The sequence below is a fragment of the Geotrypetes seraphini genome, chromosome 10, assembly GCF_902459505.1.
Source record: "Geotrypetes seraphini chromosome 10, aGeoSer1.1, whole genome shotgun sequence".
NCBI lineage: Eukaryota > Metazoa > Chordata > Amphibia > Gymnophiona > Dermophiidae > Geotrypetes > Geotrypetes seraphini.
Window position 1 is genome coordinate 61,748,272 of NC_047093.1, and position 25,523 is coordinate 61,773,794.

General features: G+C 42.9%; 1 protein-coding gene across 1 annotated transcript in view; it reads left to right on the forward strand.

Annotated features, from left to right (window-relative positions):
- Positions 1 to 25,523, forward strand: part of NOTCH1 (notch receptor 1) — a 199,212-nt gene that overhangs the window by 155,307 nt on the left and 18,382 nt on the right. The window contains exons 19-26 of the mRNA XM_033960230.1: positions 776 to 977; positions 6,703 to 6,856; positions 9,502 to 9,686; positions 12,812 to 12,944; positions 15,191 to 15,448; positions 17,870 to 17,982; positions 18,592 to 19,160; positions 22,751 to 23,179. Coding sequence (XP_033816121.1) covers positions 776 to 977; positions 6,703 to 6,856; positions 9,502 to 9,686; positions 12,812 to 12,944; positions 15,191 to 15,448; positions 17,870 to 17,982; positions 18,592 to 19,160; positions 22,751 to 23,179 — 2,043 coding nt within the window. The remainder of the gene's footprint in view (positions 1 to 775; positions 978 to 6,702; positions 6,857 to 9,501; positions 9,687 to 12,811; positions 12,945 to 15,190; positions 15,449 to 17,869; positions 17,983 to 18,591; positions 19,161 to 22,750; positions 23,180 to 25,523) is intronic.

The window sequence follows — 25,523 nt, forward strand, 5'->3', positions numbered from 1 at the left end:
CAGAACTCCCACAGGATCTTTTGGGAGATCTCACTTTATCCTATTCTTTTGAAATGTATATATTGTTTTGCTAAGGAAGGGGGTGGGTATATTTACATGTATGCACACCAGAGATGGACGTACCATTTGGGCAACTGGGCAGTGCCCGAGGGTCCTGAACTTCCCGTCCCACATGTCTATCATTTCATACTCCCCTCCATCCCAGGTCTGCGACTACTTGTCTCTCTCCTCGCCCAAAGCCCAGTATCTCCTCCTGTATTTCTGTGGCAGAATAGCAGCATTTCTCTTCAGCAGTCTGGTGCTGAGCAGAGAAGGTAGAGATACTGGGCTGTGGGCAAGGGGAGAGGAGTTGAGAGAGATGATGCAGAGCCAGTAAGCTGGCAGACGGGAGGCTGGGATTTGGGCCCATGACCCTTATTGCCAAGGGAACCAGTCAGTCCACCTCTGATGCACAAACAACCATATGCCCAATACACATTCTGGGTTTCTACTGACTCATTTCTTCAAACTAAGATATTTTGCTGTGCTACTGTTGTTTTAGTGCATATAGGGTCTTCTTTTTATTTTTTATTTTCTTACAAAAGCATTTGTTATGACTATAACAATTATTTTCAGTCAGGAGCAGATATACTTATTGCTAGTTATTAAAAGTTGGTAGTATGGCAATATTTATTATACACATTATTGGTGTATACTGCCCCACACAGGAGGAAGTGTGTAATTCTCAGCTTTTTAGATCTTAAATTTACCTGAAGCTTTCTTTTCCTTATAACAGCTCCTGTTTTAATGGGGGCACCTGTGTGGATGGCATCAACACCTTCACCTGCTTGTGTCCGACTGGCTTCACAGGCAGCTACTGTGAACATGACATTAATGAATGTGATTCCAAGCCATGCCTCAATGGTGGAACCTGTCAAGATAGCTACGGGACCTATAAATGTACTTGTCCCCAGGGATACACTGGTCTGAACTGTCAGGTAAATGGCCATACGATTTCTTTTCAAGGACAAGCTTGCTTCTTCCTGCAGCTACAAACCACTTCCTGTTTTGATTTTATTGCAGAATAGGTTTGGAACCACTTTGAGGGCTTCTGTAGTAAAGCATGCTGGGGTACATTTGCAGTAAAGTATGTCGTATAGCCTGTGTGGACTTTTCAGCCTGCACAAGCTACTCATAAAATTTACATTCCTGAATCAGATTTTGTCTACATTTTAAGTCCGCTTAAGTGTAAAGTTTGTATGCTGACTACATATGTGAGAGGGAAAGGGGTTGATATACCATGTGTGCTTACAATCAAAAGTGGTTTACATACCATATACAAGTACTTATCTGCACCTAGGGCAATGGAAGGTTAAGTGACTTGCCCAGAGTCATAAGGAGCAACTCTATAAATTAAAACCTACAGATGGGCACCTAATACCCACCACTAATCAAATAGCCACAATTTTATAACGTATACAAGCATTTCCTTATGGTTGATTTTCAAATGGAGTGTGTAAGTGGGTGGAATATGAGCGGGGTCTACCAGATATGCATGTAATTTACAGAATAGTATAAATTATACATTAATGTAGTGCCACAAAGCTGCAAATACTTACGCTTGCCATTATCATGGCATAAGTGTTCACACATGCATAAGTGGCACCTTGGTCTTGTAATCCCCCTTGGATGCCCTTTATAGAATTGCCTCCAAACATTTTTAAAACTTCAACATAAATAACATAATTTTTTCCCCCAAGCAAGTTGAGCTGTTCTATTCACTTAACTCTCAATGTTATCCCAATTAAGTCCTGTAAGTGCCAATTTTATGGGAGGAAAGTTAAAAAAAAGGTAAGACTAAATAAAAGCAAGAAAAAAGGAAACCAATATGATTCTCCAAACAAGTGGTTGAAAAAACAAAGGCAAAAGAGATGACATTCATAAAATACAGAAGGACATTAAGGCCCCCTTTTATCAAGCTGCGTAAGGGTTTTTTATCACCAGCCGCTGCAGTAAAAGCTCTGATGCTCATAGGAATTCTATGAGTGTCAGGGCTATTATTGCAAGGGCCTTAAAGAGGAACACAGAAAAGAATACTGGCGAGGTCAAACTTGCATTCAGTTTCGGAGGCCATTTCTCACTGAGGACATTAAAAGACTTGAAGCAGTTCAGACAAAAGCAACATAAAGAGACTTGAAGACCTGAATCTGTATACTCTAGAGCATGGGTCTCCAAAGTACGGCCTGTGGCCCACATCTGGCCCACGATATGATTTTATCCGATCCGCAGAAGAATTGTGCGGAAATGCACCAATTGGACTCATTTTCCAATGAGAATCGGCAAAAAAAAACCTCGGGGTGTTGATAGATTTCAAATGCATTAATTAAAATTGTGTTCAAAATATATTAATATTCCATATTATGTTGATATTAATATTATTCACAACTTTATTTAATACTGAATCGTAATTGTGTACTTCATGGTATTTAACATAAGAACTGCCGCTGCTGGGTCAGACCAGTGGTCCATCATGCCCAGCAGTCTGCTCACGCGGCGGCCCTCTGGTCAAAGACCAGCGCCCTAACTGAGACTAGCCCTATCAGCGTACGTCCTTGTTCAGCAGGAACTTGTCTAACTTTGTCTTGAATCCCTGGAGGGTGTTTTCCCCTATGACAGACTCTGGAAGAGCGTTTCAGTTTTCTACCACTCTCTGGGTGAAGAAGAATTTCCTTACATTTGTACAGAATCTATCCCCTTTCAACTTTAGAGACTGCCCTCTCGTTCTCCCTACCTTGGAGAGGGTGAACAACCTGTCCTTATCTACTAAGTCTATCCCCTTCAGTACCTTGAATGTTTCGATCATGTCTCCTCTCAATCTCCTCTGTTCGAGGGAGAAGAGGCCCATTTTCTCTAATCTTTCGCTGTACGGCAGTTCCTCCCACCCCTTAACCATCTTAGTCGCTCTTCTCTGGACCCTTTCGAGTAGTACCGTGTCCTTCATGTACGATGACCAGTGCTGTATGCAGTACTCCAGGTGAGGGCCACCATGGCTCGGTACAACGGCATGATAACCTTCTACAATCTGTTTGTGATCCCCTTCTTTATCATTCCTAGCATTCTGTTTGCCCTTTTCGCCACCGCCGCACATTGCGTGGACGGCTTCATCAACTTGTCGATCAGAACTCCTAAGTCTCTGACTGCAGCCAATCCCAGAGTGGCGCGACAAGGCAGGAAGCGCAGAGGTCGCACTCCTGCATTGTGCGTCACTCTTCTAAGACAAAGGCAGCCGTCCAGGAGACCATGCTGGACCACAGCCACTAAAAAAGGTACCGGGGGGGCACGCACAGTGAATTCGGTCCATAAGACACACCCCCTTTTTGGGGATGGAAAAAGTGAGTCTTATGGTCCAAAAAATACAGTATTTATCTTTTTTTTTTTTTTTTTTACTACAGCCCACTGAAAAGTGCTGGCCCTCATGGTGAAAAGTTTGGAGATCCTCGCTCTAGAACAGTGGGCTCAAACCTGTGGCCCAGGGGCCACATGCAGCCCACCAGGTATTATTTTGAGGCCCTCAGTATGTTTATCATAATCACAAAAGTAAAATAAAACAGTTTCTTGATCATATGTCTCTTTAGCTATAAATTACAATACAGTATTATTATTAAGACTTAGCCAAAAGGACAGATTTATAAACTATAAAGAGTTTTACCTCGTGCAAAATTGCCATTTCTTTACTAAGGCATTTTTTTTTTCTGAGGCCTTGCAAGTACCTACAAATACAAAATGTGGCCCTGCAAAGGGTTTGAGTTTGAGACCACTGCCTAGAGGAAAGTGGGATAAGGGAGAAAGCAAGAGTAGTACAGCTTGCATATTTCATAATGAGAAAGCTACTACAATTGAATAATTTTCTGTCAGACTGGGACTTCAGACAAGTGCTACACACTATGATGTTTTCAAAGCTTGACTTTTGCAATGGAATTTACTTAGGGCTTCCTTCTGTCCATTTGAAAGCATTGCAGATTGTGCAAAACTCAGCAGCTTGGGTTCTGATGGGAAAATCCTGCTTTGAACACACTCCAATTTTAAAGAAACTGCATTGGATACCAGTTTGTTTTCGGATACAATTTAAAATTCTGAAAATAATCCAAGAGATTTACGGTCCTATACCTGATCATCTTGGTGTACTTGATTATGGTATTGATAGTCTTCTTAAGAAGATACTCCTGAAATCGTGTGTCTCTATATAAATAGCAAGGAAATCTCCGACTCTGCCCTCCCCTGGGATCTCCCCTGCACCAGTGTAACTGCACCTAAGCATGATCCGATATCTCTATAGGTCCATCTCCACCCCCTCACCTCCGGGAGCAGCTGGAATGAGATCAAAATAAGGTCTATGCGGGAAAGGGTGTCATATGCCCGGGAGAGATGGGAATAATCCCGTTCCAAAGAGTATAGCACTCGCCATACATCCACCATGTTTAAATTGGTGGAAAGCAGGGAAGGGCCCGTAATTAACTTAGATGTCTTTCTGCCTGCTGTGGACAAGCAGTCCAATAGGGGATCTGGAACTTCTTAAAATCCCCTCCCAAGATCACAAGCACTTCCCCAAAGGCCCAAAGCTGATTTCGTAGATGCCGAAAGAACCTATTACTTGGATTGTTAGGCACATAGATGTTACAGAGGAGTAAAGGTTTACCATTAAGAGTAATAGAAGCAATGACATAGCATCCATTGGAATCTTGCACCACCCGGTGGCGTCCCTTTCCATATAAAATTGCTATTCCTCCTTTCTTATGGATAGCTGGGGCCTCAAAATGACACTCAACCCACCATGTACATAACTTGGTGTGCTCCGCTGAGGTTAATCTTGTTTCCTGCAAAAAACTATGGTCATCTGAGTGCGATTCAACAAATGGAACGTTTGATTGGAGAGTGTATGCCTCCCACATTTCATGATACTAATTTAAAGTCCATAACAATCTAAGGCGGAACTCACTCACTGGAATAGAAAAAGAAAATTAATGCCACAATGGTGTCCAAAGGGTGTCCCAGCCAGCACCCTTCAGATTAGTCCTTACCATATGGGTTACTAGGCCCTATGCTCACTTGAAAACCCTGCCCTTGATCCCAACCCTCGCCTAACCCAATCTGCCCCAAAAAAACCCTTAGCACCCCCCCTATTCCCCCTCCCCCAAAGAAAAGCCCTGCATCATAAGTGGTACAACTTCTAGGAAACTAGTACACCCTCCACAGAGGCAATTATGGATCCCAATTCACCCCAACAGCAGCCCCAACAGGCTAAACAATTGTACCCCCACCGAACAAGGCAAACAGGAAAACCAACAATCACGTCCAACCATACCAACACTCACTCTACCCAACTGAGGCTCCCGACTCACCCAAGTTACACACCCAAATCCCCACTGGAAGAGCAAAAAGCTAAAGGCTCTCCACAGCTGGGACTGGCACAACCAAGACCAACACACAGAAGGGAAGAGAGAGAGAAAGGAAAAAAAAGAGCGAGGACAAGAGTCCCTTCAGCGCAGTCCTTCGTGCTCCAGGTCAATAAGGAACTAGCCCTGAAAGGATCCATGGGTCGCCAAACAGTGCCATGCAGTGCCAGATGATTGCAAACTGTGGTCACGCTGCTCCCTCAGACATATGATCATCCACAAATTTCTGAGTCTGGTCAAGTGAGTCAAAATGGTGCGGTCTACCCTGGTGAATCATTTGAGTCTCGCTGGATAAAGCAGGGCAAAGGAGATCTGTCATTGTTCCAGGTGGGAGCATGGGGGGGGAACTCTGCCGAGCTTGAGACACCTCCATTGAATAATCTTTAAACCAGAAGATCTGGGAAGCTGTTTATCTGGGAGCTTGTTCTCATACTGCAGCTTACCACCCTGTCTCAATGCCCACAGAATGTCCACTTTTTTGATAATTAAGAAGGTGACAGATTATCACATGCGGTTTTCCCTGGAGCTCCCTCCTTTGGCCTAGTCGCATAGAGATTTATCTTCCCTGCCTCAGAGAGTCCCCCATATTATTGCGGCGGGATCTATTTTCCAAGTCCTTAATCTTTGCTTTCAGTTCAGCTAACGTAGAGGAGTAGTTCGCCTGCTCCTGAGTAATCCGCTGTACTGCATCCTTCGCATTACTAATTTGTTGTTGAGCCTTGCGCACTTCAGATGTTAAGAAGGCAAAGCACTGGTCTAGATTGTGCAGTTTATCTAATATTCGTTGCAGTTTATCTCCAAGTGTATCTTCCTAGGCAGCCTGCACCTCTGTAGCCACTTCAACCACCCAGACTGAGCTGGGAGTCATTGGAATAGGCAAGCCCACATGGTCCGCGATCTTGGATTCAGCCGGCCTGGGCTTTCCACGTTCTTTCCTCAGTAATTTGGCGGCAATAAGCTCCGCAGATCTTTTGTCTGGTGTGCCCATAGTATATAAACTCACAAACAATACGTACTGTATATAGTGAGGGAGTGGGGTAGAAATTGCCGAAAATTTGCAGATCTGCTTCAGATGTTGTAGAGCTGCAAGTGCTTGCTGCTTACAGCTCCATGCTTCCACCAGAAGTTCATTTTACTTTAAAATTAAAGACAGTCTTTTGCTCATCCCCTTGCACATCATCTTTGATTTTATTTTTATGATGTATAAAATTCTTGCAAATCTCTGATCTCTTTATTTTTCAAGTTACTCAGTCTCAGTCTCCTCCCCCAGAGCCTTGTGCGGTGGTGTGATTCAGCTCCCTGCAAGAATGGAGGCAAATGCTGGCAAACAAATAACCTGTACCGCTGTGAGTGCGACAGTGGGTGGACTGGTCTCTACTGTGACATCCCCAATGTTTCCTGTGAAGTGGCTGCTAGACAGCAGGGTGAGTATTCACTTAAAGTGTATTTAATGGCAAACCTTCCACCATGTGCTCCCCCTCCATAACCACTTCTCCCAGAAAGATCTTGGTAAATGGATTTTTGAAAATTGTACTCCCTCCCTGCTGTAAAAATCCCTCCACCCCTTCCCTCATTATTTCTTTGAGTTTGCATGGTTGTCAGGACCTGTTGTTTTGCTTTGACTGTAGCTGCCCTAGGCGACTCCCTAGTCTTGTCTAATGGTTCGCCCAGCCCTCTTAAAGGCGCAATACTGCTGCGATATTGAAAATAAGAACCTGAAATCTCAGACCAGCTGCATCCTTGGTGGGGCAGTTGTTTTGCATTTTTCTTATTCTTTGTATCTGTATAGAAAGCTAATACAGGACCGTAATTGTACTTTTTATTTGCAGTCTTCTGTCTGAAGAAAAATGAAAACCTTTTGTTTGCCTTCTGCAGAACACTTGATGGAAATTATGTTACGTTATAATATAGCAATTGAAATAAATCCAAAAAACTGCTATGGCAAATACTAAGTTTGTCATAGAACACACATCCTTGGTCATAAAAAACTCCGTGGATTACTATTATATTATATTAATAGAATCCTTCAAAATAACTCTTCCAAAAAGAAGGAAACATATGGAAACAAGCAAATGAAAAACCTGCACTTATCTTTGATTTATCTTCTGATAAACTAGATCTCCACTGCTCCGTTGTCAAAATATAAATACACTTTCCCAGTTCAGTTTTCAATTGGTTTTAAAGGTTCATCTCATTATTCCCGACAAGCCCTGTTTCGCCAATTCGCTGCTTCAGGGGAATATCTGAGAAAAAAACTTATAGTTAGTTATGCTGTAAATCAAAAACCTATATTACAACATAACTACAAATTACCTTTGAAAAAGAGCAACCGGAGCAGTGGAGCAACAGAGCAGTGGAGATCTAGTTTATCAGAAGATAAGTGCAGGTTTTTCATTTGCTTGTTTCCATATGTTTCCTTCTTTAGGAAGAGAGTTATTTTGAAGGATTCTATTAATATAATATAATAGTAATCCACGGAGTTTTTTATGATCAAGGATGTGTGTTCTATGACAAACTTAGTATTCACCATAGCAGATTTTTGGATTTATTTCCATGAAACACTGAGGTCTTTTTCTCCGTGGTAGGAACCTGCCCTTAAGAAATTTCTGATAATATTACTGATATTTGAATATCTTTAGGTGTTTTGTAGATATTTTTCATATTCAGCTTTTATAGTATTGATTTTTACGTTATAATATAGATCGTCATCACTGACCAATACAATACAATGAGCAGCAAAGTGATGGCTTACGCTGGCAAAGCTACTTTCTGGTATCTTCAGACATGTTAACCATCAGCGTCCTATAAAACAAAGCCATCAGTTTCCTGCAGTGGTGTGGAATGTTGCTGTGGTAACTCGTATTACAGGCAGTCCTCGGGTTAAGAACGAGTTCCGTTTTTTTAAAATGCTCTTAAATTGAATTTGTATGTAACTCGGATCCTGTACAGTAAACAGTCTATAAAGATGTTAAACCTTAAAGAAACAGTCCTTAAAACAAAGCACTGTAGTTTAAATAGAAAGAAAAGATAGGAGATTTTACACTTACTTTTGTTCTTCATCCGTCCCACTCTTCCCTCTCTACCACCACATCCAATATTTCTCCCTCTCACCCCCATGCATCTGTACCTCACGCCTCTCCCACTACCATGTCCAATGTTTCTTTCTCCCTCCCTATTCCCAACAATTCACCGTTTCCTTCATTTCCCCATGTGCACCATTTCTTTCCTTCTCACTCAGACACCCATGCCCAACAATTCTCCCTTTCTATTCCCTTCCCATCTTTCCCTCACTCCCTCCATTGTTCCATCCTATGTCCCAAGTTCATGCTCCTTCCCTCCTTTCTTCCTTCCTTCCATCCTTAGTCCGAAGTTTTTGCCCGCTCCCTTCCTTCTGTGTCCCAACGAAACCCTACCTCTCCCTTCCTGTGACATCGGCGCCCCTCATCTTTCCCTCCATTCTGCGTCCCAAATTCATGCCTCCCGCAAGGTGTTTACCTCCTCTGGCTGGCTCTCTCCTCTCAGTTGCACTTCTTTTCGCAAAGCCATGGCCGCTGGTTCCTGCACGCAGCTCGTGGCTGACCTGTGCAGGAACCAGCAGCTGTGGCTTTGCGAAGAGAAGTGCGACTGGGAGGAGAGAGCTGGCCAGAGGAGGTAAACAACCGCTGGAGGTACGAATTTGGGATGCAGAATGGAGGGAAAGATGATGAGGGGCACATTGGTGCACGGAAGGGAGGAGGAGGGTCGCATTTGGACAGGAAGGGAGGAAGAAGGGGTGTGTTGGCACATGAAGAGAGAGGCAGGACCCTGGTTCATAAATACGAGTTTGACATAAGTCAGGCGTTCTTAAACTGGGGACTGCCTGTATTTAAGTTTGAATGCACGACACAATAGTGGAAGTGGGACTGGAACTCAAGTCTCACAATTAATGGCTTTGTGTTCCCTGAGCGCAATCCACTACTGTTATTTTTCTTTAGAAATCTTTGCTTTGATCTCATCCTGACTGTCCTGGACTATGCCTGCCTTGTAGGATATTCCTCCATACGCTCATTTTGCTGTGTATCCTTTGCAGATGTTGACATCACAAATCTCTGTAGGAACTCCGGTTTCTGCGTGGACACTGGTAACACTCACTACTGCCGCTGCTCGGTGGGATACACTGGCAGTTACTGTGAAGAGCAAGTTGATGAGTGCTCTCCAAGCCCCTGTCAGAACGGAGCCACATGCACAGACTATCTGGGAGGCTACTCCTGTGAGGTATGCCGACTGCTCAACGTTCTACCTTGAAACAGCTGCTCTCATGCTTTTATCAAAGTGAAAATTTGCCTTGCACAGAGAGAATCAGTGGTACAGTAAGGGGGGCAGGTGTAGTCTTGGTGAGGGCGCAGGCACCCGTCCTCCTTTTCGCCCACCCGCCACGCATGCATGCCGCTTCCCTTCCTCTGTACCGCTGTAACGTTCCTGGCATGAGCAGCAACCCCTCAACCTGCTGTCATGCCAGCGTCGGCTCTTCCTCTGACATCACTTCCTGGACCCGCACCTAGGAAGTGACATCAGAGAAAGAGCTGATGCTGGCGCGACAGCAGCTTGGGGGTTGCTGCTTGTGCCAGGAACATTACAGAGGTATGGGGGAAGGGAAGGGAAGCAGTGCACGTGCACGGCAGGAGGGGGCTGGGGAGGGGCACCATCACCCCGAGCGCCTCTCACCCTCAGTACCACTGGAGAAAATAACTAACCTTCCCAAAGTTAGTAACAAAAACCTCTAGTGTTGGTTTTGCAGACATCCAAATTATGAATATAGGCTTAAGATTTCAAATGGAATTAGCCTTCCTTGACCCCAGTGATGTTCTGAGACAAACAGCTGGGAGTGGGAGCAAGTTACTTGATCAGGATCACATATTGATGGCTAGAAATAGGTTTGGAATTGATGTTATTTTAACTCACTATTTAAATGTCATTTATAATTGTCTTTTATTGATATACACCGCCTAGAAGCCTGATTAGACGGTATAATAAATCTAATATAATAAAGCCCTAAGCGCGCATGCGCACTCCCACCTGTGTGCTCCCGTTTTCCGTGAGCTGTAGGGACCCGCAGGTAGGAGTGCGCATGCGCACTTAGCTGTGGCAGGGGCCGATTGACAGAGGCACCAAACGCGTCGCGACTCCCCCCTCCCGCCCTCACTCACCCACCACCAGAGAAACATCGCTATGGCTGACCACATTGGACCGCGAGGAGGTCATTGGGAGTACTGGCGGCGGACACGTGCACAGAATTGGCGCTTGGGGGCAAGTAAAATGGGAGAGGGGCCTTATTCGCTATCTTATACCTGGTGGCCACAAAACAAATTGGAAACCGCTGGCCTCCCTGCTCTCCACCTCGCGCAAACCTAAATCCAGGAAATACGGCACTACCGGTAGAAGTTTATTTTTAAGATTAAAGGTGCTGCGGCGGCTGCTCTTATGAACCGCACTTGCATCGGAGAAGGCTTCCGACGCAGGCAGCGATCGTGAGAGGAGCTGCGGCGGCAACTTTAAACTTAAAAATAAACTTCTACCAGTAGTGCCGTTTTTCCTGCTTTGCCCTCTCAATCTCTCACAGTGAGTGCGATGGTAGGCCAGACCGCAAGAAGCAAAGGGGGGGGGGGGTGGAAATGATGCTGCACAGGGACCTGTAGGGGAAGGTAAATACCGCTGCTGCTGTTCAAAGAAGTGAATGGAGAGGGAAATACTGCTTCTGTTGCTGCACAGGGAAGTGAGGTCGTGGGAGGGAAATGCTGCTGCACAGGGAAATGAAGGGGTGAATGTTACATATGGAGCAGGGAGAGAGACAGATAGAAATAAAGACAGACAGACAGCGGGAGGGAGGGAGACAGAAAGAAAGAAAGAAAGACACAGGGGCAGGAAAAGGGACAGAGAAAGGGGGTCAGGGAGAGAGAAATACAGCAGGAGGTAGAGAGACAGAAAGAAAGAAAGACAGACATCCATCTATTCTAGCACCCATTAATGTAACGGGCTTAAAGACTAGTTTTTTAATAAATTTGAAACTTGATGTCCCATTTAAACCACACTTTTCCTCAAGTTCACAAAAATGTAGGAGGCTGTATCTAAAACTTCCATTGTTTTCAAACCAAGGGAATGTCTCATGCTGGGAGGAGTGATTCACTGACCTTGATGCAGCATTTTTTGCAGTAAAATTTGTTTTAAAACTTAAATAACCAGTGAGGCAGAATTGTAGTACTTAGTCATATGGGGTGGGATTATTTAGCATAATTTATTTGGTGTTCATTGGTCTATACTAGGGGTCGGTAACCTGTAGCACTCCAGGCCCTTGCTTCCTTGCGGCTGCCTTGTAAAATAGCTGTCGTGAGCTCTCGCAGCTGCTTGCGGCATTTCTTGTAGTACCACGAGCTGCCGCCAGAGGCTACGGCAGCCAATTTTGAAGGCAGCTGCGATGAGGCAGGAGCAAGAGTTAGACACATGCCACAAAGACTCCCCCTGGACCACCAGGTACCTCGGTAGGCCTGGGTGTGTGGGGGAGGGGGGGAATTGTGGGGTTGGGAGGGAGATTAAAGAATCGGGGCCTGGACAGGAGAGAGAATCTTGGCTATGAGCAGGGGAGAGAAGGATGAGAGGTGCAGAGACCTGTGAAGGGTTGGAGGGGTGAGAAGCTACAGTTTGTGGTTCTTTGTAAATCTTGAGTCAAACATTTTGGATAAATTGGATCTTTGCTATAAAAAGGTTGCCAGCTCCTGGTCTATACTTTTGTAACAATATGGACATAATATGGGGGAAACCCTTTTTTTAAATGTTATTTTTAATGAAAACTTTACAATAAAATAAAGCAAAAGTACTTGAAATCCCAGTCTATTTGCATATTCAAGCATTACCGGCATTAAATACAAAACCTTTCTGGAAAGAACCTTATGTACCAAGCAAACAAACAACAACATGGCTTGACAACTACATTAATGGAGCTAGACTGACCTACGATGTTTTTAGAAATGTCACAAAAACTGCCTTATTCGACTGATATATCACCTAAACAGTAACTCTGCTAATCTTTTTCCATTCTATTTCTATCCAATGCCCCTCCGAAATTCTTAACAAACTGTATTTTGTAATTAGCTCCTATTTCTAACATGTCCCCTCTGAAAATACTAAACAAACTGTATATTGTATTTCGCTGTATTTCAAGATTCTACATACTAATTTCACTATCTGCATATTGTAACTCGCTGATTGTCCAGCTCTCTTCAAATGTAAACCGCCTGGAAGTCATATGATTATTGGCGGTATAGAAAAATAAAGTTATTATTGTTATAATTATGGCAACACCATTCTCCCAGTAAATGAAGCTTTTCTTGATAATGTCCTCCTAGTGCGTTCCTGGCTATCATGGTGTTAACTGCTCAGAAGAAATCAACGAGTGCCTGTCTCACCCTTGCCAGAATGGAGGGACCTGTATCGATCTCATTAATACCTACAAATGCTCCTGCCCCAGGGGAACCCAAGGTATGTTAATGAGCTCAGATGGTTTCACTGTCAACAGTGCAAAAAAACTAGCATGTGACCATGTTTTTAAAATAGAGATATACTAAAATTTGTAATGCCAAAAAAAATCATTGCTATACTCTAGTTTTAAATTTAATCTATCCATAAAGGAGACAGTTAAGTATTAATAGCGTTACAATTGCCACAGCAAGGTTAGTAATGGGAGCTGACAGGATGGCACATATTACACCAATCCTGAAGCAATTACATTGGTTACCAGTTGTATTTCGGGTGCAACATAAAGTTGTTACTGTGGTCCATCAGACTATTTACCATCAAACACCATCGACAAGTTTTGGCACTTTATAAGCCTTAATAGATTTTTAGGATCCGAAAATCAAAAGCTATTAATTCCAATAGTGCAGGGAAATTATGCAGAAACTAGAGCGATGACTTTTTGTATTGCTGGTGGGGCAATTGCAATCGTCTGTAAACCGGTTTCAATTTAAGAAACAGTTAAAATTCAGCTGTTCGTTACTGCATTTTTGCAATTTATTAGTTGACATTTGAAGAGAAGAAATGTTTTTATGATAAAGATTTTATGATGTGGTTTGTTTTTATCTTATGTTTGTTTTAATTGATGTAAACCATTTAGGGCTCTTTTTACAAAGATGTGCTAAGCGTTTTAGCGCATACTAAATATTAGCACGCACTAACCATGCGCTAAATGCTAACACGTGCATGTTAGTCTATGTATGCGTTAGCGTTTAGCTCGCACGTAGATTTAGCGTGTGCTAAAAATGCTTAGCGCACCTTAGTAAAACAGGGGGTTAGTTTTTTTGTAAACAATATAAAAAAGTTTTACATAAATAAATAAAATGTTAATACAATTTGCATCTACTGTTGTAGACCTTGCTACATTTGATGCATCCTCTCCTTAGCTATATGAAAGCTTGTTGGTATTTAAATCCACATTCATATACATATTTAACATATATGAAGCATGCTTTATACCAGTGATTCCCAACCCTGTCCTGGAGGAACACCAGGCCAATCGGGTTTTCAGGCTAGCCCTAATGAATATGCATGAGAGAGATTTGCATATGATGGAAGTGATAGGCATGCAAATTTGCTTCATGCATATTCATTAGGGCTAGCCTGAAAACCCAATTGGCCTGGTGTTCCTCCAGGACAGGGTTGGCAACCACTGCTTTATACTACTGATGTTAAGCTATTTTGAAGCATTTTGCACAAGGAGAGCATATTTTTTATGTAGCAAATATCTGTTATAAAATTTTGCACAGTTATGTACACCTAAAAAGCAGACGTATTGCAAGACTGTGCCTACATTTGCATGATTTGCATATAGGCATTCCTAGGAATGTGATTTGGGTATGGTTGTGATGTTTGCATGTTTTATTTGTAAAATGTGTATACTTTTGGAGCAGGTGATAATTTGTGTGCTACTTGCTACTATTTGGGTTTCTGCCAGGTTCTTGTGATTTGAATTGGCTACTGCTGGAAACAGGTTGCTGGGCTGATGGATTTTCGGTCTGACCCAATATGGCCATTCTTACGTTCTTATGCCACTGGGTGGGGGGGTCACTGTATGAGCCTGTTTTATAAGGACACATAGATACCTGCATTGTCTTTATAAAACAGGCACCTCGGTGGTGTAGTAACGGGGGAGGGTGGACTGCCCCGAGCGCTGTCTCCGTGGGGATCCCGACACTTCTCCGCCCCCTATGCCACACTTGTGCCCTCCCTTCCCCCACATACCTCTTTAAAATCTTTGCCAGCGGAATCAGATACTCTAGCCTGTTGCTCGCACAGGTTTGGCTCCCTTTGAAATCACTTCCAGGTTGCAAGACCAGGAAGTGACGTCAGAGGGAAAGCCAACTCGAGCAGCAGGTGAAGAACCTGCTCATGCTGGAGAAGATTTTGAGTTATGGGGTGGGAAGGGATAGAATGAGTGTGGTGTGGGGGGGGGGGTGGAAAGGAGGGCATGGGGGGGTGGGGTTGGCGGTTGAAGCAGCCCCCTGCTCCACTGCCCCGGGCGCCTCCCTCCCTCATTACGCCACTGAGTTCCCTGTTAAGAAATTACACCCTCAGTGCTTAATAAGCTTCATTAATCAGAATAGAGTATAAGGCAAGTACAGAAAAATATTTTACAAGTAGCAAAGAGATGTCTTACGTCTCACAGAAAAACGCATACATTTTTGATAAAATGAGTTCTTGCTGTGATGCTGAGGAAATCTTCCCTCCAGGTGTTCACTGTGAAATCAACATTGATGACTGCACTCCATTTTTCGATACGGTCAGTCTGGAGCCTAAGTGTTTTAACAATGGGAAGTGTACCGATAAAGTGGGCGGCTACAGCTGCATCTGCCCTCCTGGCTTTGTGGGCGAGCGCTGTGAGGGGGACGTCAATGAGTGCCTATCAAACCCCTGTGACACCCAGGGGGCTCAGAACTGCATTCAGCTGGTGAATGACTACAGGTGTGAATGCATGCAAGGATATACAGGTAACTTTGGGTCAGCAATCTAAGCCATTCTAGTATTTCTAAGCCATTCTAGTATTGGGAAATGGAGACATAGGCAGGTCACAGAGAACTGCATTTGCAAGCAGAGAACTGCATTTGCAAGCAGTGTCTCACTTCCGGCTCACCACACAATTGTTTCCCATGTACTCACCTTTATAGGACCCCCAGGGATCCCTGAAGAAGACTTTTTGTCGAAACGCAGACCATGTTGGGTCCTGTAACCCTAGCGGACTAGGTCCTTTAAGGCTCTTATGTGGATGATTTATTTTTATGTGGATGGAATTATTTTATGTGGATGATTTCAGTGTACTTTATGTGGATGATTTCAGTGTACATTAATTGGAACTTTGACACTTTCAAATAAAGTCCATTTAGGAACATCGTCACTCCACAGAGTTTTTTTGGTTTTCTCATGACTTTTCTTTGTGGATATTTCGGGGTCAATTCCTTTTGTAATCTCACACTGGCCATCCTACATAATAGAAAAAAAGTGAAACCTCTCAATTTTTTATGTTTTCTAAAGAAACCTACAAAACACAAAGAAAAGAAAAAGGGGACGCATGAGAAGCAGGATGTCAAAATTCACATACATAGTATTTGGCATCAATTGTTAATCTAAACTGTGGTTAATCAAATAATATTCTTCAATAGGCCCTTTACCTTACCCCATTTAACCAGTATCTTATGACACACTGCTGTTAAGTGCTATATCTCATAGATATATCTCGGTTTGTTCAACCGTTTATAGACTGAGGGCCATAGTCTATATATGACGCTTAAAAAATTGGCACCAAAAAGGGCAGTGCTTAGTACGATTCTATGAAATGCCTCTAAAGTTTAAGATTAATACATATTTATATACCACTCAAATATTCGAGGGTGGTGTATGCTTAATACAGTATGGGTCATATTCTATAAATAACGCCTACATTAGGCACTGCTAGGCAGCCTATTTGTGGCCAACTAGCGGCATCTAAGTTTGGAATCCACGCCTAACTTTTTTTTAAATTGGTTTCATTTTTTTTAAACCCATTAATCAATTTAAGAGTTTGGCGCTGAACTTTTAAGATGCCTAGCAATGCCTAAGTGGAAGTGCTCTTCCATGCCTAAGAACACCTAACGATGCCTATCTGAAAAAGTAGGCGTGGTTAGGAGGTAGAGAATAGGCATGCATGAGTTAGGCATCTGACATAGATGCCTAAGGACACCTAACGATGCCTAAGGACACCTAAGCATGCCTAACTTTTTTTTTAATTGGTTTAATTTTTTTTTAAGCCCATTAATCAATTTAAGAGTTTGGCGCAGAACTTTTAAGATGCCTAGCAATGCCTAAGTGGAAGTGCCCTTCCATGCCGAAGGACACCTAACGATGCCTATCTGAAAAAGTAGGCGTGGTTAGGGGGCAGAGAATAGGCATGCATGAGTTAAGCATCTGACATAGATGCCGCCAAATTAGATGAGGAAAATGCTGGCTTAATGGAATGGTGCCTATGTCTAGGATTCATAGCAACACCTAAGTCCACTTAGGCACTGCTAGGCATTATTCTAATAAATGACACCTAGCAGTTGTTTGACAGCTGCACTGAGTAGCAGCTACAATGTAGGTGCCATTTATAGAATCCGGCCCTATGTACACAAGTTATACGCAGTTTTTAGAATCATGCTTAGTGTCCTTATGCGTGACTAACATAGGCCCATTTAGGCTAATGAAAACCAAGCCTAAATACCTGTGCTTAAGTTGTGCGCAGATCGGGCATATTTTATAACAGTGCGCCTAACTTTTAGGAATGCCCATGACCCATCCATGTTCCTCCCCTGGCCATGCCCCCTTTTGATATTCGTGTACTAGAATAATTTACGCACACCACTTTAGAAAATAGGCTTAGAAAGTTGTGGCCATAACTTCTAATTAGTGCCAATTTTTACTTGTTAATTACCAGTTATTGACGCTGATTAGCTTGTTAAGCAATTAAGTTGTGCGTGCAAATCAGCAGTGCGCACCAATTTTCATGCGCAACTTTGATCGCATTATACAGAATCAGACCCTGAAAGAATTCCCAGATCCTTCTAGGTGGCTGCAAGAACCAGTCTACCGGCATTTAGGCAGAATTGCACTAGAGTGGTTTTAGTGCTAAAATATCCTGGCATGCTCTTATTTAATTAAAAAAAAACAGGGGAGATATTTGAATGTAATGCATGCTGCTTTCTTGCCTCTTTTTAGTACCGCTAAAAGCATACATGCTATGGAACCTGCATGTACTTTTAGCCATATTTGCAGAGTATAATTTTCCGTCAGATTATTTCACAGTAGTGTGAAGATGATGAAGTATTCTCTTCTGTAAAGATTTGTAGGCCTTTTCATGGCTGGCTTCCTCACTGCTTGGGATTCTGTGCATTCTGCAGGTCGCCACTGTGAATCTGTTGTGGATGGTTGTAAAGGAAGACCTTGCAGGAATGGTGGCACGTGTTCAATTGCTAGCAACACTGGGCGTGGCTTTATCTGCAAGTGCCTTCCTGTAAGTATTTTTTTTTTTGTTTTTACTTCTCTAGCCTTGAGCTTGCTTTTCTGAAAGCAACATGATGGCTTGATTTCGCAATAAAAATTGCTTTTCCGTCTGCATAGAGTTCTGTCGCACAGGAAGGCATTACACAAAAGTCTCAAACATATGTCTTCTGAAATGCAGCATCCTGTGCTCTTCCAGTGTCCCCCCCCCCCCAGTTCTTTCATGCACTTGTACCACACAGGTCTACCCTGATTCTGCAAGCTCAGTTCTGAGATCAAACCATAACTTTACCACTATACCATATATTTATTATCTTAGTTATTTATATACCGCCTATTAATTGCTAAGCGGTTTACATTCAGGTACTCAGTCATTTGTCCCTATCTGTCCTGGTGGGCTTACAGTCTATCTAATGTACCTCAGGCAATGGAGGATTGAATGACTTGCCCAGGGTCACAAGGAGCAGCTTGGGATTTAAACCCACAACCTCAGGGTGCTGAGACTGTAACTCTAACCACTAGGTCACTCCTTCCTCCTATCCTAGCCCTGTTGCACTTGCATTTGATCTAAATATAGAGAAGGATAATGACGTAATCCACTGCCCTTGCTTCTATTTATCAGGGCTTTGATGGCGCGTCTTGTGAGTATGATTCACGCGCGTGTGGGAACCTGCGCTGTCTGAATGGTGGAACATGCATCTCTGTGCACAAGACCTCAAAGTGCATATGCCCAGCTGCGTTTATGGGACTCGAATGCCAGCACCCTGTAAACAGCCCATGCAATTCCAGCCCATGCTACAACGGTGGCACTTGCCAGCCCAGCTCTGAAGCTCCCTTCTACCACTGTCTCTGCCCAATCAATTTCAATGGCCTCTTCTGCCACATCCTGGACTACAAATTCTATGGAGGAATAGGGCAGAACATCACCCCACCCAAAAATGAGGAGCACTGCGAGAATGCGGTGTGTGAAGAGTATGCTGGCAACAAGATCTGCGACAGCAAATGCAACAACCACGCTTGCGGCTGGGATGGAGGGGACTGCTCTCTTGATTTCTATGATCCCTGGAAGAACTGCACAGATTCTCTGCAATGCTGGACGTATTTCAGTAATGGAAAATGTGATTCCCAGTGTAACAATGCTGGGTGTCTCTACGATGGGTTTGACTGTCAGAAAGTGGAAGTCCAGTGCAAGTAAGTTAAAAACTTAGCAGTTTCTTTAAAAAAAATCTCTTTATTATTATTCATGTTTTTATTTTAAAAACAATGGAGCAGATGTATTAGAGGATTTACCATATTTTGTACTACTAAGTTGCACTAAAAAGTGGCCTACTGGCCTTAGCATGCCCTTCCTTATCTGTGTTTTTCCCCATGTACTAAATCATTTGTACTGGCTAATTTTCTATTTTTGCTATTAATGACAATGTACTAATATTGCCATTATCGCACAGCCATTAAAAGAATTACTGCAGGAGCACTTACCAACGCCTATTTTGTAGGAGGTAAGGACTTGTGCGGTAATCCCGCACGAACTAGTCAGTGCGCGGTAATGTCGCTGCATTAACCGAATAGCACAGGCATGCCTGCTCTCTGCTCCCGGACCTGCCCCTTCAACAAAAATAGAAAATATATTTTTTAGCTTGTGATTATCGCGCACTTATTTGGAATTTATCACCAGTGTTTCCTGCAGTAAGCCATTTTAAGTTGCAGTAAGCACACTCTAGCGCTTGCTGTGACTTAGTAAAAAAAAAAAAATCCTTTTGCAATGATTATAAGTATTCTTAGTACAAAGGGCCCAAAGCCTTTAATATGGAAGTAGAATTAGAACACAGCTGGTAAATAATTTACAAATACTATTTGAAATGCACAGTACAAAGGGGTGCTGAAAAGTTCTCAGCCCAACCAAGAAGAGAATGATGTGGAGGACATGGTTCAATCAATGATCTGAAACAATGTCAAAAGCACAGAATTTCATTTCTGCAAATTGGCATTTAACGAAATAAGATAACACTCTTTTCAGCTATTATAACAAAATAACACTCAGAATTTAGGAAGTTGGTTGGTTGGGCTAAGAACCTTTCAGCACCCCCTCGTAATTGATAAGACACCGATAAAATTGTTAATGCTCAATGGGCAGGAAATATCTTAGAAAAGTCTCCCATCAGAGCCGGCCCAGCCATTAGGCCAGGCCAGGCTTGGCAACCACCTAGGCTGGCAGCTTCTGAGGACACCAAAGAGCAGCTGTAGTCAAAGCAGAACAATAGATCCTGACAACCATATAAAATAAAACAAAAACAGGGAATACTTTTACCAGAGGGAGGGGCTGTTTCCATACTGCCCATTTACCCAGATTATTCTGGGAAGGGTTTTGTTGGCATGATTGTTGGGGGGGGGGGCAAGGAGCTTGAAAGTTAATTTTTTTTGGGGGGGTGCGAAGCTGAAGATATGCCTAGGGAACATACTGTAATACCCTTCCATGGGCCCTGTCTAACATGCAATAATACAGTATATTCTACCAACTTATTTTGCTCATGTCACATCACCTCATGCTGCCACAGAAAACTATACACAAGCCATTCTAATTATCTACAGTAGAATGCATGTCTTCATCAAATTCAGTTATTTTCAACTGAGGAAGCTTGATGAAGCTAGGAGGGGGGGAGGCAGTCTGACAAAAAAAACAACAACTCTTTGCAAAATGAGGCTTTTGTGATAGCTTTTACTTAGCAATGCATGAGTCTTTACAATTTTAACAGTGTTAAGCAATGATATGGTTACAGTGTTCCTTATAAACTGGAGTCTTCTGCATTCCAACGGGGGGAGAGGGGGCTTCCAGCTTTCTTGCAAGTTGAACATGCAAGGCAAGCGGGCACTGCTCAAACTTTGTGTGGCGAATTCATGTGCAACGTAGAGAGAATGTTTCATGACTGAATTGGCTCAGAACTCACACATAAGCTGGATTGTGTTCTGCATAGACAGTAAAGCATTTCCTAGATGCTTGATTAGGTGCAAAACTGAAGGCGCATAAGATGTATTTCATCCATTGATACTTTTCGGCATTTTTTTTTGGCTTTCAGCACAATTGGAACCAGGGCTGAGATCCGGCACTATGACCAGATTCTATAAAGGATGCCTTTGTTAGGCGCCTCTAGGCAGTCTAATTGCAGGTGCCTAGCGACACCTAAAAAAAATCCACATTTAACCCAAATTATGTTAATTATCTTAAATGGCTTAGTAATTGACTGTGCCACTGAAATTAATCAAGAAATTTTTTTAAAAAAATTAGCTAATTAAGCAATACAGAAAAATGATGGCAGATAAAGGCCAAATGGCCCATTCAGTCTGCCCATCCGCAGCAGCCAGTGTCTCCTCCTCTCTCTAAGAGATCCCACATGCTTGTCCCGCACTTTCATGAACTCAGACACAGTCTGTGTCTCCACCACATCTACCGGGAAACTATCCCACGCATCTACCACCCTTTCTGTCAAAAAGTATGTCATTGGTATGTCATTAGTATGTCAAAAGTATGTCTTGAGCCTATCTCATAATTTCTTCCTATGCCCTCTCATTTTGGAGTTTCCATTGAAATGAAAAAGAGACTCGCCTCCTGCACATTTGTGCCATGTAGGTATTTAAACATCTCTATCATATCTCCCCTCTCCCGCCTTTCCTCCAAAGTATACAGATTGAGATCTTTACTTCTGTCCCCATACGCCTTATGATGAAGATCACCGACCATTTTAGTAGCCTACTTCTGGACCGATTCCATCTTGTTCATATCTTTTTGAAGGTGCAGATGGAATTCAGAGTGGCACCTAGCAACACCTAAGTGGAGGCGCCGGCACCCTCCAATGCCTAATGACACCTATCTGAGAAGCAGATGTGGTTAGGGGGCGGAGAATAGGTGTGGTAGACTTAGGCATTTGAGATAGGTGCCAGTAAAGTAGGCCAGTAAAAAACCTGGCCCAACATACCAGCGCCTTGATGCCTATGTCCACTTAGGTGTCTCTAGGCATGATTCTAGAAGTGGAGCCTAGCGGTTGATTAACAACCAACCGCACAAAGCGGCACCTACAATGTAGGCTTATTTAGTCACCATTTACAGAATCTGGCCCTATATGCTTTCATTCACAATTATCAGGAAATCTTTCCTCAATATTTTATATCCTCATGCAACTTAATAAAATCCAATCTTTATCATGACAGTACTTTACTGGAGGCCATTTACCAGGGCTCCCTTCAGAACCCTTCAGTTGTAAGACCTGAATCCAGCCACTAGGTGCCACTATTGCACAATGACTATGACTCTCTTCCTTTCTCACCGTCCCCTAATCCCCCTCCAGTGACTGAGTGGAAGCAGCATCTCCAGTTGGGGAGTGGAAGACCAGAATTACAAATCTAATCCATTAGGCTGGTCCATGTTTTGAAACCTTAAAGTCCTATTTTTGTTTCCTTTATTTTGTATATATATATAATTTTTCCTTTGGAAATGTTTTCAAAAAAGCAATCTATCAGTAACAGCATGTGGCCCTAATGTACAAGATTTTGCATTACTTCCACAATACTCTTCTGTTCACAATGCATTCCTATTGAATTTTAGAGACTGGAATTTAATACAAAAGCTCGTATCACACAAAAAGATGCTGCAGCATCCTCTTTTACAGAAATTGCAGTTTTCAGCACTTAGTTCTGTTTATTGAAATGCCCACTGTAAAACGTACATTTCTTAAATGTTCAAGGAAGAAGAGATCTCCTTTTCACATATTCTTATATCCTTTCTCCAGCCCTCTCTATGACCAGTACTGCAAAGACCACTTTCAGGATGGCCACTGCGACCAGGGCTGTAACAATGCTGAGTGTGAATGGGATGGCTTGGACTGCGCTAACAACATGCCAAAGAACCTGGCAGACGGCACCTTGGTTCTGGTAGTGCTCTTGTCCCCAGAAAAGCTGAAAAACAACTCCTTGAATTTTTTGCGAGAGCTCAGCCGTGTTCTGCACACCAATGTGGTGTTCAGGAAGAACGCCAAGGGAGAATACATGATCTTCCCTTACTACGGCAACAAAGAAGAACTGAAGAAGCACCGTACGAAGAGGTCAACGGAAGACTGGTCTAATGTGCCCGGCGCTGTCTTTGAAAAGGTGACGAGCTCACTCTTTTCCTCTGTTGGCGGGAGACGGCGCCGTGAACTGGATGAGATGGAAGTCAAAGGGTGAGTGCAATGTTTGCTGGGCAAATGGTTTTCAGTTAGGTAACTCTAGAAACAAGGAAACATGAGGGCAGATAAAGACCGTATGGCCTATATAGTGTGCCTAACTATTGTAAACACAAATTAGCACCAAATGGAGGCCTATGATAGAAGCGTGCAGAGGAGCCTGTGTTGTGTGGACAAGTAGCTCCTTCTCTTTGTGGCTACTGAGGCTTTTTTTCTTCCTACTAGATGAAGTGTATCTAGGCTGGGAATAATAAGGCAGTATACTCAGCAAAGACAACGGGGATTTGTATTGTATGTGTACCTAACCATTGCCATCTGTCCCCTCCTCTTCCTTAGTAAGGGAAGATAATATTTTTTATTATTCTATTGACCATGAACACATGCAAAATAATTGAACTCCCGCTTCTGTTATTTTGGAGGAGGGGGGAATTAATTAAAGGGCATTAAGTGCGTTAGCGCACACAAATTAGCACACACGATTGAATTAGCGCATACTAACTGCTAAAGACAGCCATTATATTCCTGTGGGTGTCTGTAGCGGTTAGTGCATGCTAACGTGCTTAGTACCCTTTGATGAATTCCCCCCCACGCCCTCCTGTAGGGGGGATGTTAACAGGGTGCGGTAAAGTTTGCCTTTTACTGCATCATGATTTATCATGGGATTCAACATCCTACAGGATAACAGTCCTGCAGGTAGTTGACTCCAGTGGAAAGTGAATATAATGCTGCATGTGAGCCACCTCACAGGCAGTGTTATTCCAACAAAGCTGTGGCTGCATTTTATAGGGGCTGTCAGATCTTTCACCGAATCAGAGCTTACACACACACGCACACCCCGATCAATCCCCCACAATCAAAGCCCCTTCCCACCCCCGTGCCCACACCTACTTTCCCTAGTGGTCTGGGTTTCCTGGGACAGAAACAAACTCCAGTTGCTCCTATCATTCTGGCGCCACCTGTCAAAGACAGTGATTACTGTTAGGGGTGCCATTTTGACAGGTGTCACCAGAAGGCAAGAATGACTGGGGATTGCTCCTGCCCCAGGAACCCTAGATTACCAGAGAAAGAAGGTATGGGAATGGAAGTGGGGGATTATGTGTATGTGTGTGTGTGTGTGTGAGGGGGGGTGATTGGATCAGGGATTGGGGGCATTAATCGGGATGTTAGGAGCTATTTCAGAAGAGTAGACAGATGTGTTTGGGGAAGATATTGGATCAGGAAGGGGGCATCCAGAATTGGCACTGTGGCTTCTTTAAGCTCTGCACAAGTGCATTGGGACTGGCTTTGAGTCTTGATGCTCCTGGTATGGTAAAATAACACCATTTTCTGGCTGGGGTTATTTTAGCATGATTCTGTACCCATAACATTACTTGCAGTATATCACTGCAAGCTGAGTTATGATATTTACATAGTAATGAGATGCAAAACATGCACATACATGTTTTGCATCTCATTAATATGTAACCCACAGCAACGTAAATATCACCATAGTGGTTTAAGACAAGCTCTGTTAGGGTTTTTAAAGTTGGAAAAAAAACAATAATTTCTGGGTACAGTAGTATATAACAACCACAAATTCGTACTGTATGAAAAATTCAGCAGAAGAACCTCATTCACACTGTGTCAACAAAAGTAAATCAATCCAGACAGAAAATAAATAAATACAAAAAAATGGAGAAAACAGACCTCATACACGGAGAGCTGGGACTGCACAGTACCCTAAGCCATCCATATCATCACTGGTCTGAAAAAACTCCATACATGTATATCATCAATATTTCATTCTTCATTTCATTCTTTTATATAAGTTTCAAAGTTAATTTTCTGTTATCATAATTATGTATAGAGGAATATGAGGTTGAATCTGCCAAATGTAGCAACAATGGCAACAGCCTGGAGGCAAAACTAATTTCAGTTCTTATAAATGGGTCTAATGACACGTGATATGAATAAACAAGGCAAACTTATCTTCAAACATCTCTCAGGCGCTTTTGCAATCAGCTTCTTTTTCTTTTTCAAAACTGCTGCGTCCCTTCCCGACAGAAAGTACCTCTGTTTCGCCTTGTACCAGGCTACATCAGGGGAAATTCATTTCAACTTGCCACATCTAATATTCAAACACGTTCATATAATAATCAACTTGGCTGACACCTCAAAATGGCTGGGTTTTTTAAGTCCCATTAAGGGGCAAAAATAATGCAGCTTAAATCCCTAATGCAGTTTTTTAACTTCCCCCTTAAACATTTTGGTTCCTTCTCACAGACTTGCTAGTATTTGAAGCTTTTGAAAGATCCTTGTACTTAGCGTCCCCAAAAACACGCACACACACACACTGATAGCT